At 39.9% G+C, this 18,935-nt stretch overlaps 1 protein-coding gene across 1 annotated transcript in view; it reads right to left on the bottom strand.

The window, feature by feature from the left end:
- Positions 1–105: 105 nt before the first annotated feature.
- Positions 106–18,935, bottom strand: part of RNF212B (ring finger protein 212B) — a 45,934-nt gene continuing 27,104 nt past the window's right edge. The window contains exons 5-15 of the mRNA XM_066342179.1: positions 17,710–17,825; positions 16,259–16,319; positions 8,183–8,211; positions 7,179–7,225; positions 6,925–6,967; positions 6,692–6,752; positions 6,265–6,313; positions 3,761–3,800; positions 3,376–3,476; positions 2,106–2,167; positions 106–605 (exon numbers count right to left, since the gene is read on the bottom strand). Of these exons, the coding sequence (XP_066198276.1) occupies positions 540–605; positions 2,106–2,167; positions 3,376–3,476; positions 3,761–3,800; positions 6,265–6,313; positions 6,692–6,752; positions 6,925–6,967; positions 7,179–7,225; positions 8,183–8,211; positions 16,259–16,319; positions 17,710–17,825 (675 nt within the window). The 3' untranslated portion in view covers positions 106–539. The remainder of the gene's footprint in view (positions 606–2,105; positions 2,168–3,375; positions 3,477–3,760; positions 3,801–6,264; positions 6,314–6,691; positions 6,753–6,924; positions 6,968–7,178; positions 7,226–8,182; positions 8,212–16,258; positions 16,320–17,709; positions 17,826–18,935) is intronic.

Genomic DNA, 18,935 nt, shown 5'->3' with positions numbered 1-18,935 from the left:
TCCAACTATATACTGTTCACAAAAATTAGGGGATATTTCAAAATGAATATGAAGCTATAAAATATCCCCTAATTTTTGTGAACAGTATATTATAAGACAGGAAAATTATCATTTAATAATAACTAGGCATAGAGGAAACAATGGGCAAACAGAAAGAAGTAAAATAAATTTGGACAGAACGGAATTGTTGCTTATTAACATCAGCAGTGGGAGAATGTAGCCAAAACTACAAAATGAAATCTAGGAATAAAACATAGTTAATGAATATATTACTCCTAACCCCAAGAATGTCAAATGTTTTTACAACCTTTGTTTCAGGTTGTAGAAATGAGAGCTACATGGCTTGTGGAAGAAATGTAAACATCTTCCTGAAATGCTAGCCTTATGAACCTTACTACTTCCCAAGGACTGAAAGTACAGAGTGAAACCAGGAAAGCAGGCAGGAGTACATTTTCTAAGGCCATCATGTCTACTGGGTATTGGATGCTACAGTATGTCCTTTAGTAGTAGATATAGATCAGACCTTGAAGATAGATGATCTATCTGGGAGTGGTCCATGCTTCTCTCCCCCTGGCTAATCCCATCTGCCTTTGTTGGTCGAGAGCCTGCAGCAGAAGAGAGAGGTCAGATATGGGTGTTTATAACCAAAATGGTAAGTAAGGGCCTCACAAGCCATTTAATGAAATTTATAGGACAGTAGACCACCACTATTGCTTTCACATTGTTTTCTCCATTACATGGTAACTACTTCAAACTAAGGTTTGAGACATCGAGCATATGAATGGCTTGTTGCTATTTAAGAAACTGCGATGTTTCAGCAGTTGCTGGTGATGATAAGTAAGACTACTTGAAAATCAAACTATTTTGGAAGGCCTGGAACATAATCCTACCATTCCCACAGCTGACCACCAGGGAGGCAGAATTCTTATGCCTACAAGGAGGTGGCACTTCCTTCAAAAACTTTGTTATGGAAAAAAATTTTAAAACCCACAAAAGTAGAGTAGTATAATGAACTCACATGTACCCATCACCCAATTTCAACAAATACCTTATGGCCAGTTTTTCATTTCTACTCTCACTACCCCTCTCCACTATATTATACTGAAACAAAACCCAGATAATCATTTAACTTCATAGACATTAATATTTTGATATGTATCTCCAAAAGATAAACCATTTTTAAAAAAAGTAACCACAATAGCATTATGCCTACAAAAAATAATAATTCCTTAATATCAAATGTCCAACAGGTATTGAGTTTTTCTTTTTTTTTCATAAATGGCTTTTTTTTTTTCATTAGGGCCCATATCTGTGTAGATGGCTTATATATCTCTTAAGTCTTTTCATCTGAAGGTTAATCCCTCCATTTGTAAGGACCTTACAGCAGGATATTTTGCCAGGGTTGACTCTTAGGGTATAGACCCTAAATTCTTGCTAGTGGAAATAAAGGAAACTTTGGAATATAAAAGCAAAATAGTTACTTTAGTATGTCCCTGTGGTCACCAGGAGCATGGCATGGAGAAAGGGCTTAAATATCCTCATATCCAAAGCCATAAAAGTTAACTTAAAAGGCAAGACTGGACTTTTCATTGAATAGAGCTCCTTACAAAGCTCATCTCATTCCCATGCTCTTTTCCCCTTGTTGCCTTGATCAGAATCACAGTCCCATAAATTTACAAAACATTATTCTAGCTGTCTCAGGAGAAATAAACATGGGTTTTCCTAGTCCTGGTACTTCTATGCAAAAGATACGCTCCACTGAGAATACTGTGTGTGTGTGTGTGTGTGTAAAACTTAGGAATGTCAGTGTATTCATATACTTAGTTCACCTTGGCCAAGACCTCTCAGTTTAAAACCTTTCACTACTATGTGACCTAATTTTTAAACCCCAAACCAAGAAGCTAATCTGATAGTGGGATAGAATATTTGAAACTGAGACCATTATGAAAAATTGTGTACATATAGTTACCACACTTGAAGCCCATGTCATCTCCACTGGTTACATTCTACCACCTTAACAGTAGACCAGAATAAGGCATTGAGTGTTCAGGCCGAACTGTGTGAGGTCTTTCCTACACAGACAAGTTAGACTAGCCAGTGCTCACCTGCAAGACTGGTAGCTGGAAACCAGGAAGATTCTCTAGTGGGGTTCTATTCTCCCTCTGACCTGAAGGATAAAATGGAATGTTGAAAGATAACTGTTTTGAGCCCTGACCAAATAGCTTGGTTGGTTAGAGCGTCATCCCAATACACAAAGGTTGCTGGTTGATACCCAGTCAGAGCACATTAAGAAACAGATTGGTGGCCCTGGCCGGCTGGCTCAGCGGTGGAGCGTTGGCCTGGCGTGCGGGGGACCCGGGTTCGATTCCCGGCCGGGGCACGTGGGAGGGGCGCCCATTCGCTTCTCCACCCCCCCTCCTTCCTCTCTGTCTCTCTCTTCCCCTCCCGCAGCCGAGGCTCCATTGGAGCGGAGATGGCCCGGGCGCTGGGGATGGCTCCTTGGCCTCTGCCCCGGGCGCTGGAGTGGCGGAGGGACGCCCCAGAGGGGCGGAGCATCGCCCCCTGGTGGATAGAGCGTCGCCCCTGGTGGGCGTGCCGGGTGGATCCCAGTCGGGCGCATGCGGGAGTCTGTCTGGCTGTCTCTCCCCATTCCCAGCTTCGGAAAAATGCAAAAAAAAAAAAAAAAAATTTTTTTTTAAAAAAAGAAAAGAAAAAAAGAAACAGATTGGTGCCTCTCCCCACCCCCTAAAATCAATTAAAAAAAGATAACTTCCTTGGGCAGTTCCTTGGTAGTGTTACTTATGGATCAGGGTAGTTTTTATCTGTGGAATACTATTCAGGAGGGAAAAGACTAATGTTAGCTAAGCAATTTAAGACGTGGTGTCTAAAGTCCATTCTTTTCCTGTGAGTATGGGTTGGGGACAGAGAGATTTGAGTTTATGGGTAGAAAGATGTAGGAAAAAAATATTTTGATGAGCTATGGAAGATGACAGCCTGTTATCAAGAGGACTGGCAGCTGAAAAAGACGGGGAGAAAATAGGATACTGGCTTTAGCATTTTCATTCAGAACTGAGCTTCTAGCAATCAATGTTCAAACAGGATCTAAAAGGGGGGCACAGTTTAATTTTGCAGGTTGATCTTCTGACTAAATAGCAGAACTTAACTGGTGACAGGTAAGTGCTATTTAGCAAAATCCAAAGCCTGCCTTCCTTGTGAAGGAAATGGGATAACATAAAGAATACTATGAAGCCAAACTAGAGACAATATTCTTTTGGGGGGAAATGCCAACTTCTTTTCACCTTGAAAAATCTTCATTTTATTGTATATCTGTCAGTGGTTAACACTACAAACCTTTGGGACTATTACTTAATTTACCTGAATTGTTGGGGGTGAGTACTTGTGTGTGGCCTGAATCTCCACCATTTAGGGATGGTCTGAAAGAAAAAGTCCCCAGTCCAGAGGAGGCAGATGAAGTTCTATGGAGGGGAAATAAAAGAATCAGCAGAGAAAAAGAAAGGTAAAGGTAATAACCAAAGTAGAGGAAGAACCTATATATTTAGGCCAGAGACCTTGCTTGCAAGTGAGAATAGAATTAAGTAATTCAGATGGATACTAGACACAGTACCATTCACACTTCTCTTGTTTACATGGTAGATTATAAACTTCAGTGGTACAGGCCAGTGGAGAGGTAACCCCAGGGCTGCTGGCAAAGTGTCAGGGTGAACAGATCCCAAGTGAAAGCAAGCAAAGTGTTACTCACCGATAAGATAGGCTGTGAGTGGAAGCTGGTGATGGGGTTTCTAGAAAGCATAAAAGTGAGTTTGTGAGATAAATCCATGAACTGTAAAAGAGATTCAGGTATATTCAGCCAGGGCAAAGGAAGTAGGGATCAGAGATTTTCAGCATATATATCAAAGAACCAACTTTTGGTTTTGTTGATTTTATCTACTGTTTTTCTTAAATTAATTTTTTCTTTTTCTAAAAAAAGTTATTGATTTTTAAAGAGGAGAAAGAGAGAAAAAGGGGGAGGGAGAAGGAGCGGGAAACATCAACTTGTAGTTGCTTCTTGCATATGCCTTGACCAGGAAAGCCTGGGGGTTTCAAACCACTGACCTCAGCATTCCAGGTTGAGCTTTATCTACTGCGCCAAGCTATCTACTGTTTTTCTATTCTCAAGTCCAGGGGTAGCCTGGTCCCTATTGCCCACTAGTGGGCGTTCCAGCTTTCATGGTGGGCGGTAGCAGAGCAACCAAAGTATAAACAAAAAGATAGATTTAACTATAGTAAGTTGTTTTATAAAGATTTATTCTGCCAAACTTAGTGAAAATCTGACACAAAGTACTTATTTTTTTATTTTTTTTGTATTTTTCTGAAGCTGGAAACGGGGAGAGACAGTCAGACAGACTCCCGCATGCACCTGACTGGGATCCACCCAGCACGCACACCAGGGGCGACGCTCTGCCCACCAGGGGGCGATGCTCTGCCCCTCCAGGGCGTCGCTCTGCCTCGACCAGAGCCACTCCAGCGCCTGGGGCAGAGGCCAAGGAGCCATCCCCAGCGCCCGGGCCATCTTTGCTCCAATGGAGCCTTGGCTGCGGGAGGGGAAGAGAGAGACAGAGAGGAAGGAGGGGGGGGATGGAGAAGCAAATGGGCGCTTCTCCTATGTGCCCTGGCCGGGAATCGAACCCGGGTCCCCCGCACGCCAGGCCGACGCTCTACCACTGAGCCAACCGGCCAGGGCTATAAAGTACTTCTAAGTAATTATTATTTTATGCTTTAACTTTCTGTAACTCTGCTCTACAAATTTTATAAAGTAAAGTTACTTCCCTACTTTATAAGTCACCATTACTGTAGAACTGGTGGGCAGTTAGAAAATTTTATTACTAACAGAGATACAAAAGTGGGCGGTAGGTATAAAAAGGTTGACTACCCCTGCTCTAGTCCATCAGTTTCTGCTCTAGTCTTTATTTCTGCTCTAATATTTGGTTCTGAGAAGCATCAGTTCTTCATTGAAGCACCTTAGTTGTTGCTTTCTCATATGTGCCTTGACCAGGGTGCTACAGCAGAGCGAGTGACACCTTGCTCAAGCCAGCAACCATGGGGTCATGTCTATGATCCCACGCTCAAGCTAGTGACCCTGTCTGTGCTCAAGTCAGATGAGCCCTGCGCTCAAGCTGGCAACCTCAGGGTTCCAACCCTGGGTCCTGGGTCCTCCATGTCCCAGTCTGATGCTCTAGATGCTCTATCCACTGTGCCACAGCCTGGGCAGGCTAATCTTTAGTCAACACAATTACTAATATTTAGCCAGGCTCTGTGTGTGTGTGTGTGTGTGTGTGGTGGGGTAGGGGGAGCCTCAAATAACTAAAATCAGGAATGAAAGAGAATATTACTACTAAACTACCAGAAATAAATTAGCTAGAACATCTACATTTTTCAAAGAGGTAAGTATGAAAGAAGTGAGAGGAAACTGTTTGGTGAAGTTCAAAGTGTTTATCCAGAAAGAGATTTGCCAATTTCAAAATAGCCTCTTTCAAAAGAAAGGGAAATCTCTGATTTTTCTATGGACTGGCTAATGCCCTTGAAAATAGTAATAGGCCTGACCTGTGGTGGCGCAGTGGATAAAGCGTCAACCTGGAATGCTGAGGTTGCCAGTTCAAAACCCTGGGCTTACCTGGTCAAGGCACATATGGGAGTTGATGCTTCCTGCTCCTCCCCCCCTTCTCTCTCTCTCTCTCTCTCTCTCTCTCTCTCTCTCTCTCTCTCCTCTCTATAATGAATAAATAAAATCTTAAAAAAAAAGTAAGTTACTAAATTATTTTTTTTTAAAAGAAAAAAATAGTAATAAAAGGAGGAAGAGACAAGAAATTAAGTGTTAGAACCAAAATATATCTTCACTGGAATATTTTTATGTTTAATACACAGTGAGGAAGCCAGATATCCTTCAGGCTAACAACCCTCATCTAGTTAACCTTCCTTTTAAACCTAGCTTCTACTGCCACCTTGTGGCAATTTTAAAAATCCAAGTTAATTATTTTACTTGTTACCCATCTGACTAGTTTTCGACTTTCTACCACTCAAATTTTTATTCCCCCTTATCAGTTTAAAAACAGAAATATAATTATCTGAGAAGTAGTACTATCTGTCTGGATATCTGGAATCACTGTAAGAAACAAAGTAAAATGGTATTATATTATACAGAGAAAACCAGAAATCTGCTGGCGTATGCACAGAATATTTTGTTTCCAGACACTCTCCCCCCCTCACCAGTATAAGAGTCTCTGGGAGTGCTCCTTTCCTGAAGACCTCTGGCTCCCTGATTGACAAATAACAAACAACAGTTAGTAACCATACCCTGATTTTCTGGCTACCATATCCCTTGCTATTTCTCTGTATCTACACACTGAAGCACATTTTGTTCTCCCAGAGTATGCTAGTCCACACTTTACTACTTTCAAAATGAATATGCCAGGCTGTGTTAATTTAGTCCTTGAACATTTCCATTATTTCACCCCTATTGATTCTCTGTCAGCTTCTAACATCAGGTCTGCACTGCCAAAAGAAAAGAAAGTCCAGAATGGCATCGGATAATTTATGCCAGAATCAACAGAAGTTTAATATTCTTGCCTGAAATCTTTGCTTTCATTTAGCATTAGAAATATCAATCTGGAAAGAGAAGGTAACTATTACTTACCTGTCCCATGCTACTAAAGCCAGCTACTCTGTAAGGGATAGACTCCACTGAAGAGGACCGACTGTATAAGGTGAGACAAAAAGAAAACAATCAAACCTTATGTTAAACTTTTATATAGACCAAAAAAGACTCCAAAGTCTCCTCTGTCCCTATCTCAGTCACATCTAGGTATTTCTTTCATCTTCCAACTTTTGCCAACAGTTTTAATGTTGCTATGTAGGCTTCCTCCTCACCTGACCACCTGGCTGCTATGCTGAGAACTGGGTCGTGGAGTAACTGAAAAAGAATCAAGTACAAGATGAAAAGTTGCCATCAGTAGTGTGCTCTGCCTAGCCAATCTGTTGCAAGTGGTTATCTGGTTAAATGATTTTCTCAGATAACACATAACATTAGGGAAATCACATTATAGTCTTGGAGGAAACCATCTTCCATTCAGGAAAAGGATATTTATTTACCTCAGATAGATATTTTAAAAAATGCTCTCTACCTGACTGTGAAGGGGAAGTAATGCCCACTGGTCGAGGTGTGGTTGACCTGCAAGGGAAAAAAAATAGAGGCAGCTCGAATATCTCTAAGTTTCACATTAGAGAATAAATCAAATCATTGTTTTTAGAAATAATAGCTTCCTCTCTGAGAACAAATTGCTTATTATCATGTATTAATAGGTATCATCCCAAAATATGGAAGCAAGGTTTCCATGAGATTTTGGCTGTATAACTCCCCAAGTGGAACCTCTCCTCTTATTTATTGCCCATAAAAGAAGTTTTGAAGTCCTTTTTTCTTTCTTTCCAAGTACTCAACTTTACATATATATCTGTCCATCTATCTACTCATTCCTACATGTGCCATTCCCTCACTTTCCCATCCCCTCATCCATCTATCCAACAAGCATTTCCTTAGTGCTTATACATCCTAGCTACTGAGATTACAAAGATAACTAGAATATGCCTATCTTTGAGAGGCTCTGTTTAAGTATTATAATGGCATATCAGAAGTACAGAAGATGAAAGATCACTAGACTGTAACTTCTGTGAGTGCAGGACCCACGTCTTTTTTAATCCACCCATACAGGGCAAACATAAAAAATATTTAACAGTTGGTAGGGTACAAACATTACCAATTAGAATAATTGGTGATGTATATCCAGTACTTCTAAACAGTGGTCACTTCAAAAAAATAAAAATAAACAGTGATCATTTCATTAATAGCTATTGCATAAATGAATAATAGAACATCCACTCTGCCCAGTGAAGTCTGGTCAGACCCAATAAGCTGAGTTCTGAATCATGAGTAGGATTTCATAAGGTGACAGTCAAGGGTGAGCATTACATTCAAGATTTTACTTCAGCACTTTTCAGGAACTTTCTTGGAGAAGTCAAAGTTCCTCAACTATTTCCTTTACCTCACTGCCCATACAGGAGTTAAACAGCCAAGAGTCATGAAAGAACAGAAATTTTCAAAGAGGCTAGAATGGGGCCTGATAAAACTGACCTGCTTCCTTGGTACCAACTTGGGGAGTCCTGTTAAATTAAAAAAAAAAAAAAGATGGGAGTAAGGGACAGTTCTGCTCAAGGGTCCTAATCAATGGCTTTTACTTGTTAGATAGCTAAGCTGCAGTGTCTGCCAGTTGTGGTTGCTAAGCCTTCCAATAGGAGAAAAAAATAGAAACAGTGTTTTCTTAGGAAGGTTTTAGCTTTGGGGAAATAAAATTTTAGTTCCTTTTCATAAAAACACATTGGGAATCCTGTCCAGTGATTTTCAACCTTTTTTTTTTTTTTTCATGGCACAAACACACACTAATTACTAAGGTCAGTGCCCCTGACTAAATACAACCATTTTCATCTCATGGCACAAATAAATTAGTTACTAAAGAAGAGGTCAGGGCCCCTTTTTCTTTAGTAATTAGTTTATGAGTGCGTGAGAAACAAAGGTTGAAAAGTGAGAAAAGGGGAGAGAAAGAAAAATGACAAGATTACAATGTGCTAGAATAGTTACAGGAGTAGGATCAAGAGGAACATTATACAAATACAAAGAATGTTCTTAGGAAAAGAGAAATGTCTAGTAAATACAGTTTTAAGGACAGAAAGAAAGAGTCCAGAGGTGTCTTGGGATTCTAAAAGAGAAATTTTAAATTACAATAGATGTCTCTTCTATAAGAGAGCTTTCCAAATGGTATGTTGTGACTTACTGATGTTCAGGAATGGGCTACCAGTGTGCTAAATATTAACCCTTTCAGCCCTCCTAGGTCTTCTGTAGCCTCATCCATTTACTACATATTATCCATTTATCTACATATATGTGCTTATATACATATTATCAGTTATATGCAGTGGTGGGATTCAGCCGGTTCGGGAGAACCAATATCTAATTTTTTGTTGAGTTCGGCAAACTGGTTGTTAAAATGGCACTTGTAATCAGGGTTCTCTCTACCTGGGCAGCTGCTCAATGTGGAAATCACAAATTTACCTTCCTTACTCTTTTTTAAAATTGATTTTTAGAGAGGGAGAGAGAGAGAAAGAGAAGGGGGGAATAGGAAGCATCAACTCATAGTAGTTACTTCCCATATGTGCCTTGACTGGGAAAGACTAGGGTTTTGAACTCGTTACCTCAGTGTTTCAGGTCAACACTTTATCCACTGTGCCACACCACAGGGCAGGCTCATTCCTTTTTTTGTGTGTGTGAGAGAGTCAGAGAGAAGGGCAGATAGGGACAGACAGGAAGAGAGAGAGATGAGAAACATCAATTGTTTGTTGCGGCTCCTTAGTTGTTCATTGATTGCTTTCTCATATGTGCCTTGACAGGGGTGGGGGGGAGGGGCTACAGCGGACCGAGTGATCCCTTGCTCAAGCCAGTGACCTTGTGCTCAAGCTGGTGAGCCTTGCTCAAACCAGATGAGTCTGCGCTCAAGCTGGTGACCTCGGGGTCTTGAACCTGGGTCTTCCACATCCCAGTCTGACGCTCTATCCACTGCACCACCGCCTGGTCAGGCGCTCATTCCTCTTTTTTAATGTTCATCTGCACAACAGCATATTCTAAGCACGTGCAGTAATGTTCATTCCATTCATAGATGAAAAAAATTTGATGGAACTATGCTTGTAATATAAATGTTTATTTATCACATCATAAAACCCATTATACCTTTGATGAAAGTACTATATTTTAATTCCCTCACATTTGTTATTTCAGTAAACAAACATATAACGTAAAAAGAAAAAGTGCCAAACAACCAGGGGGTGACAAGCTGTCATTTGTTTAAGCTTTCTGTTACGCCCAAAATTCCCTCACAATATTATGAGCATGCTGGTGTACCCCAAATGGGGAACCATAGGAAGCTAGGACACAATGAACCAGTAGAAACATAGATTTCAAGGGTTATCATATCGCCCATTTTGGAAGCCATGGAAGAATGCTCACAACTTTCCTGTGACAAACAGGTTTTGTCATACACATTCTTTGATTGTATTTAATCTGCATAGCCTATGCCATTTATTAATTCAGCCTTGAAATTTTCATTTAGTATGGATAAAGTGAAGAAAATATATGTTCTGACTGATGCTTATCAATAGTATAAGCACAGTGCTTTGTTATAAAAGTTAATGTTATCCACACGTGGACAAAAAGTTCTCTGGAGAGTCTGAAGTCAGACACGTCTTAAAGCAAATAATGCAGTAATTTTTTTTTTTTTTCTGAAGCTGGAAACGGGGAGGCAGTCAGACAGACTCCACCCGGCAAGCCCACCAGGGGCGATGCTCTGCCCCTCCGGGGCGTCGCTCTGTTGCGACCAGAGCCACTCTAGTGCCTGGGGCAGAGACCATGGAGCCATCCCCAGCGCCCGGGCCATCTTTGCTCCAATGGAGCCTTGGCTGCAGAAGGTGAAGAGAGAGACAGAGAGGAAGGAGAGGGGGAGGGGTGGAGAAGCAGATGGGCGCCTCTCCTGTGTGCCCTGGCCAGGAATCAAACCCGGGACCTCCGCACGCCAGGCCGACGCTCTACCACTGAGCCAACCGGCCAGGGCAATGCAGTAATTTTTAATTTTCGGGAATCCCCACATCAAACGGAGGACACTGAACAAGTAAAATCTTTGCTCTCTAAAATCAATTCCATCGATGTATCTGAGATTACAGGTCCTAGACTGGGTAAACCAGCTGCAAACAAAACTCCTGCTGTAAAGGTCAAGTGGAAATGCCCTAAAGGTGCACTGCACATTCAAGGCATTGTTAACAAAAGCATCAGAACCTTACGTTTTGTTTATCGCTTCAGAAAGAATTTTTGTAACATTAATGTGCTAAGAATCCTGTACTATACCCTGGTTCAATCTACCTTGGAATTTAACGCAACGCTTTGGAACCCATATTCCAAAAATCATCAAAATAGCATCAAAAGAATACAACACAAGTTCTTAAAATCAGTATCCTATAAAGGTGGCCATGTAACTTATGATGTAACTGACCATAATGCTATGGAAGCACTAACCTAATAACATGACTGTACAGGAAGAGGGTCACTGACTTAAATTTCATACAGAAACTTTGTAATAATCTTGTTGAGTGTCCTGCTCTCCTGAGGCCCTGTTTCAATGTTCCTAAAGTTGTAACAAGAGAAAGCAAGTTTTTTTTAAAGTGAGTTTCTGTAGAAGAAACTATGTTCATTTTAGTGCCATAAAGAAAATGATGACTTTATCCTCCATGAACATCTGAACTTGGAGGTGTGGGGTGTCATCTAAAGATAATTAAATTTGTATCTGAGTCTTAATCCCCCCCCAAAAAGAAAATGATGAAGGAATATGACAACTGCCTCTTGATACTAATATAATTTATCATTATGCAGCTTTTATAATATTACTTTGCTATTGTCTGTGTAATGTCTTAATAATTTGTACTCTTTTATTGCCTGTATTTAAGTTTAATTCCTGTTCTGATTCTATGTATGTGTTGCCATGTAATTTCCACTGTTGGTACTTTATATATTTTTTTCTCTTTATTCCATGCTCTGTGATTATACATTCCTTTGTTCCCTTATATATTTGTCCTTTATTCTTGAAATATTTTATTTATAAATACTGATACTGATGTAGTTTATATATATCGTTTGAACCATAATATTTTTTTACTTGAGCAATACCAGCTTATTTTTGTGATATTTTTGTCTGTCCTAGCTATTGGCTTATCTTTTACAATTTTTCCTTTTTCTTTTGATTCTAATTATTGTCTACTTTATTCTATCTAGAATTTCTTCTGGTGATTGTACTAATATGTCATTAAACTTTGCATTCTTTATTACATGTCCTTTTTAAATTTGTTACTGATGCATAAATTTTTTAATAAGTTTTTGTAAAATATCTTGTAATCTTTGATAAAGGGTATTAATGTCCATAAATAAATATTATTATAATATATGGCCCTGGCTGGTTGGCTCAGTGGTAGAGCGTCGGCCTGGCGTGCAGAAGTCCCGGGTTCGATTTCCAGCCAGGGCACACAGGAGAGGCGCCCATCTGCTTCTCCACCCCCTCCCCCTCCTTCCTCTCTGTCTCTCTCTTCCCCTCCCGCAGCTAAGGCTCCATTGGAGCGAAGATGGCCCAGGCGCTGGGGATGGCTCTGTGGCCTCTGCCTCAGGCGCTAGAGTGGCTCTGGTTGCAACATAGCGACGCCCAGGATGGGCAGAGCATCGCCCCCTGGTGGGCAGAGCATCGCCCCTGGTGGGCGTGTCGGGTGGATCCCGGTCAGGCGCATGTGGGAGTCTGTCTGTCTCTCCCCATTTCCAGCTTCAGAAAAATACAAAAAAAAAAAAATTATAATATATTAAAATAAAACATTTTAAAATTTCTTTGCAGTAGCCCTTAAAAGGATAAAAAGGTAACTGAGTTTGACAGAAATTTTTCAACAAGAAACCAAAATCAAAATCTGATATATACTGCTCATAAAAATTAGGGGATATTTTATAGCTTCATATTCATTTTGAAAAACCCCTAATTTTTGTAAGCAGTATATAAGAATTGGCCTTGGATGGTATAAAACAGTCACAATCACAACCACTACAACTTGAAGGAAGGAGCACATCAATTATTGAAATAAAAAACAGTAACAACTCCAAAATTGAATATAGTCTTCCTGAATGCTGGACAACGCAACAATATAACAATTTTAAAGAAAAATATGAAGGCCTGATAATTTCTAATAAAAAGTTAGGTTGCACGTATTGTGCAAAATATGGCTTCATAAAAGAGAAAAGTATTCATGTGTCAAAAGAATGGAAATGTTTTCAGATTGAGGAATCGGAAAAATAAAGAGGTACAACAAGCTTCTCTAAGGGAAAAAAATGAAAGAACATTTTTCATCAAAAGCTCATACTGGCCCTGGCCGGTTGGCTCAGCGGTAGAGCATCGGCCTAGCGTGCGGAGGACCCGGGTTCGATTCCCGGCCAGGGAACACAGGAGAAGCGCCCATTTGCTTCTCCACCCCTCCGCCGCGCTTTCCCTCTCTGTCTCTCTCTTCCCCTCCCGCAGCCGAGGCTCCATTGGAGCAAAGATGGCACGGGCGCTGGGGATGGCTCTGTGGCCTCTGCCCCAGGCGCTAGAGTGGCTCTGGTCGCAACATGGCGACGCCCAGGATGGGCAGAGCATCGCCCCCTGGTGGGCAGAGCGTCGCCCCTGGTGGGCGTGCCGGGTGGATCCCGGTCGGGCGCATGCGGGAGTCTGTCTGACTGTCTCTCCTTGTTTCCAGCTTCAGAAAAAAATGAAAAAAAAAAAAAAAGCTCATACTATTTGCAGAGAACTTTAAAAAATGTGAGGACTCAATAACAAAAGTAATATGGTGAATGAAAAATATTTAAGTACTACCCATAGAGTATTTAATACAGTTTATAGCCAGCAAAAAGATATAAACCGTTTTTAGACATAGAAGTATAAATTAAAAATGGATTAGATATGGGAATATAATTACATTTACTTAGAACTGTTTTTAAAGTAGTTGATTTCATTGCAAAGGAAATTAAAAAAGGAGCATTTACTAAAATCACTGAAAATATGTTTGATTATTGAAAAGCTTCAATGATATCTTGCAAATCAGTTATTGTATATTTTTTAAAAGTTGAGCATTCAGTTACATCACCAACAATTTTTGTTGAGCTAGTTGAACTAAAAAAACAAGATGCAGAGACAGTATGTTCTTCAGTTATTGAAAGTTTAAATAATGTTGGGCTTACTAAGAACTACCTAGAAAAAAAATTAATAGGGTTTGCACTGGTAGTGCCAGTGTTATGCTTGAGAGAAAATCTGGAGTGAGCACTAGGATAGCAAGAGTTTCCAAACATAATAATATGGCAATGTTTAAACCATCATCTCCATCTTGTTTTAGATGATTTGATAAAGGAAATAAGGCAAGTAAATCATTAAAAATATTGATAAGATATAGACTACAATATTTTCATCAATCTAATAAGAACCAAACTGAAGTTACCAAAATATCCGAAAAACTTGAAATTGAAATTATAATCATTGGTAGAGTTTTGGGACTAAGATGGGCTGCCTGTAGTTTAAGGTGAACCCTAGCTGTGGGGCATGCTTATCCAATGCTACATCACTATTTTTATTCAAATAAAAAGTACTTAGATATGGCTGCTCATCTTGAAAATATTTTATAACTGATTTAGCAATGATATTGATATTTTAAACAAAATTTCTCATCTTTCAAATGCACTGAAAGCAAGAAATACAGACATAATAAAGGCTGAAAAACTTGTGATAAGATCTATTAACCTGACCAGGCAGTGGCCCAGTGGATAGTGTCGGACTGGGATGTGGACGACTTAGGTTCGAGACCCTGAGGTCGCCAGCTTGAGCGCGGGATCATCTGGTTTGAGCAAAAACTCACCAGCTTGGACCCAAGATCGCTGGCTTGAGCAAGGGGTTACTCAGTCTGCTGTAGCCCCATGGTCAAGGCACATATGAGAAAGGAATCAATGATGAACAACTAAGGCGTTACAATGAAAAACTAAGAATTGATGCTTCTCATCTCTCTCCATTCCTGTCTGTCCCTATCTATCCCTCTCTCTGACTCTCTCTCTGTCTCTGTTAAAAAAAAAAAAAAAAAAGATCTATTAAATCATTTCAAATACTTGGAAAGGAAAAGAGTCCATAGGAAAAAAAGTTGATAAATTCATTACTTCAGAAACCTTCAAAAATATAAAATTTGTAGAAAATCATCAATTTATCAGATTTCCTCGGGAAAGACTTTTAGAAAACATCATAAAGAATTTGAAAAAAAGACTAATGGACTGTGAATATTTGAAAGCAATTTGTACCCAATATCAAGATAGGAATAAATTACAATTTCTCAACTTTTTGGAGCCAGATTACTAGAATATTGAAGAAGTACTAGTTCTTGGAAAAGCAGCTGAAAGAAGCTAAAGAACAATTGCTCGTATTTAATGACATTTTTAATTATCAAGTTGATATTAATGACTACTAAGATTTCTAGAAAAACGTTTTAATAAATTCCCAGAACTATGCAATTCCTGAAGTGTTCAAAGAGCTAAAAATATTGTCAGAACAACTGCTGTAAGTTCAGCAGAAACAGAAAGGGTTTTTTCAAAGATGGACATAATATGTTCAGAGAAGAGAAGTCGCCTGTTTCTTATATATGAAACACAATGACTATGAGTCTAATCAGCCTACCTCTAAAGGAATGGGATCCTACTCCTACAGTGAAAAGATGGTGAAAGGATAAATCACACAGCCGATGATGCTTGGATAAAAGTGAAGAAAATTGCAAGTGAGGACACCAATCAAGAAGCAACATGCAAATATCTTAAAGAACAGTTTTATTGTTTTTCGTCAGGTATTATTTAATATTTTTTCATTCATATATTTTTTTTAAAAAACTTTATTAATTCATTTTAGAGAGGGGGAGAGAGACAGAGAGAGAGAAGGAGGACAGAAGCAAGAAGCATCAACTTCCATATGTACCTTGACCAGGCAAGCCCGGGGTTTTGAACCGGCGACCTCAGTGTTGCAGGTCAGCACTTTACCCACTGCACCACCACAGGTCAGGCTTTTTTCATTCATATATTTTTTTTATTTATTCATTTTAGAGAGGAGAGGGAGAGACAGAGAGAGAGAGAGAGAGAGAGAGAGAGAGAGGAGAGACAGAGAGAGAGAAGGGGGGGAGGAGCTGGAAGCATCAACTCCCATATGTGCCTTGACCAGGCAAGCCCAGGGTTTCGAACCGACGACCTCAGCATTTCCAGGTTGACGCTTTATCCACTGCGCCACCACAGGTCAGGCCTTTTCATTCATATTTTAAAACTCTTTCTTATAACATAATTTAGTTTTATTTACCTTTTTATTGTTCTTATTTAAGTATTAACTGCATGAAATAATAAACTACCTTTTGGCATATCATTTTTTATATTTAAAATGGTCATTAGGGCAGAGAACTGGTTGTTAAATTATTTGAATCCCACCACTGGTTACATGTGAAAAATGTTAGGAAACATTATTGTATGCAGTCTGCTAGAGAGATGGGAAGAGTAGAAGAGAAAATAATAGTAAGGAAAATTGATTTCATTCACCTTCAGGATGGCTAGAAATTTCTTCAGTTCTCCATTCTCCTTCCTTAATACTGACAGTTCTCTAGGCAAAAGATGAAAACAATCAGCTCTAGTAGGTCAGTGGAATAAAAACCTGAGATTGCTTCTTATCTAGTTGATACTTAATAGAGAGATGCCTGCCACTACATACAGTATTCTCTCAGAGATCTAGTGATTCAAGGAGACAGAGTTTTGATAATGAGAAGAATTAGATGGACAAAATAAACAGTGACTTAGTATGATTTCAGAGGAGTTTACATAGAATTCCATTTCCTCTCCACATACATCTCTAGCCTGCTGATATCTGAAAATTTCCCTCAAGGATTCCATCTTTTAGCTTAAGATTTCCAAAATTACACTCCTAAAAGGTAACATTTTATTTTATTTTATTTATTTATTTTTTATAGGGACAAAGAGAGAGAGTCAGAGAGAGGGATAGATACGGACAGACAGACAGGAATAGAGAGAGATGAGAAGCATCAATCATCAGTTTCTCGTTGCGACACCTTAGTTGTTCATTGATTGCTTTCTCACATGTGCCTTGACCACGGGCCTTCAGCAGGCCGAGTGACCGAGTAACCCCTTGCTCAAGCCAGCGACCTTGGGTCCAAGCTGGTGAACTTTTTGCTCAAGCCAGATGAGCCTACGCTCAAGCTGGCAACCTCGGGGTCTTGAACCTGGGTCCTCCGCATCCCAGTGCGATGCTCTATCCACTGCGCCACTGCCTGGTCAGGCAAGGTAACATTTTATTTTATTTTATTTTATTCATTGGTTTTAGAGAGAGAGGAAAGGACAGACACAGACAGACACACAGACAGAAACAGCAATCTGTTTTTGAATATGTCCTGACTGGGAATCGAACCTCTGCACATCAGGATGATTCTCTAACCAACTGCGCTAAACAGCAAGGGCAAGGTAACATTTTAAATGCTATCTCACTTTGGTCAGTTAGAACAGTTGGTTAGAGCAGTGTCCCCATACCCCAAGGTTGTGGGTGGGTTCGATCCTTAGGCAGGGCACATACAAGAATCAACCAATGAATGCATAAGTAAATGGAACAACAAATCAATGTTTGTTTTTTTCTCTCTCTCTCTCTCTCTCTTACTCTCTCTAAAAAAATCAAGTAATAAATAAAATCTTTTGAATGTTGTCTCTTATTTTTATTACTGTGAAAAAGCTATGTCTGTTTCTCTGAGGAAGCAGTTTTTGATGGGGGGGCAGCTGAAGAGGAAAGCTATAAATAAGGAGGGCTCCTTGAGGGAAGAAAGAGAAAAATAAAATTGAGATTGAAGGGACCAAAAATTCTTTACCTGATTTGTCCGGAATAAACAAAGACACACATGGAGCAATTTTCAGGCTTTGCATCCACAAGGAATTAAGAGCTATAGCTTCTCTGAAAGAAAAAAGCTCTGGTGATTTAATTTGTCACTTACTTGTTCTGGCTGGTCACTGTTTGCTGTGCCTCCTTCATGCCTGCTTCTAACTTTGTAATTCTATGCTTATAAAAGGCAATGAGGAGATCAGTTTGTTTCTTCTGGAAACTCCACACCTATGAAGGAAGATGAGACTTTTGACAAATACCCCCATAACTCCTTTCCTCTTACTTCTGACAACAAAGGGAAATTCATCAATTCATACTTTATTACTGATCATTTTCTGGAGCTCCTGTCCTAATTCATAACTCCCCAGAACTACAGGGTTCAGCTTTAGAGAAAGCTAAAGCTTTTCATTTCCAGTACAATGGCTCCCTAATATCTTTTTTTTTAAGTATTTTATTTACTTATTTTTTAGAGAGAGAGAGAGGAGGAGAGAAAGGGGCAGAGGTGAGTAGCAGAAAACATCAACTTTCCCATATGTACTTTGACAAGGCAAGCCCAGGGTTTTGAACTGCGACTCAGCATTTCAGGTCAATGCTTTATCCACTGCACCACTACAGGTCAGGCCATAATATCTTAACAAGAACATTCTGACATAATAGATGAGACCTTTAAAAATATATCTTTCATTTTGAGCACGAAGAATAATACTCAAAATCTTTTTTCAAAATTAGAATTGGGCCCAGGCTGGTTTGCTCAGTGGTAGAGCATCTGCCTGGCATATGGAAGTCCTGGGTTCAATTCCCAGTTAGGGCACACAGAAGAAATGATCATCTGCTTCTCCGCCCCTCCCCCTCTCTTTCTCTCTCTCTTCGTCTCCCACAGCCATGGCTGGAATGGTTTGAGCAAGTTGGCCCTGGGTCCTGAGGATGGCCCTCTGGCCTCGCCTCAGGTGCTAAAATAGCTTGGTTGCACCAGCAATGGGGCAGTGGCCCCAATTGGGCAGAGCATCGCCCCATAGGAGGCTTGCCAGGTGGATCCCAGTCAGGGTGCATGTGGGAGTTTGTTGTCTGTCTCCCTGCCTCTCACTTAATAATAAAAAAAGTTAGAATTAGTTCTAACTTACCAGATTAGTTTGGACTTACTATGTAGTTTGGACTCAGCTTCCTCATTCCAGAGCACTGGTAACCAATTTACTTTCTCTAAGATATTCATATAGCGTCACTTGCAGGCTGCTTACGCTACTACAGTAAAGGGCAAAGAGGCACAGAAGGGAATTACCTATTCCTGAGTTTTATTTCTGGGTATGAACAAATAATTTTATGTTTTGCTTTACTTTATTG

Source organism: Saccopteryx leptura, chromosome 6 (assembly GCF_036850995.1).
Source record: "Saccopteryx leptura isolate mSacLep1 chromosome 6, mSacLep1_pri_phased_curated, whole genome shotgun sequence".
NCBI classification, from domain to species: domain Eukaryota; kingdom Metazoa; phylum Chordata; class Mammalia; order Chiroptera; family Emballonuridae; genus Saccopteryx; species Saccopteryx leptura.
This window is presented reverse-complemented; position numbering and strand designations above follow the sequence as displayed.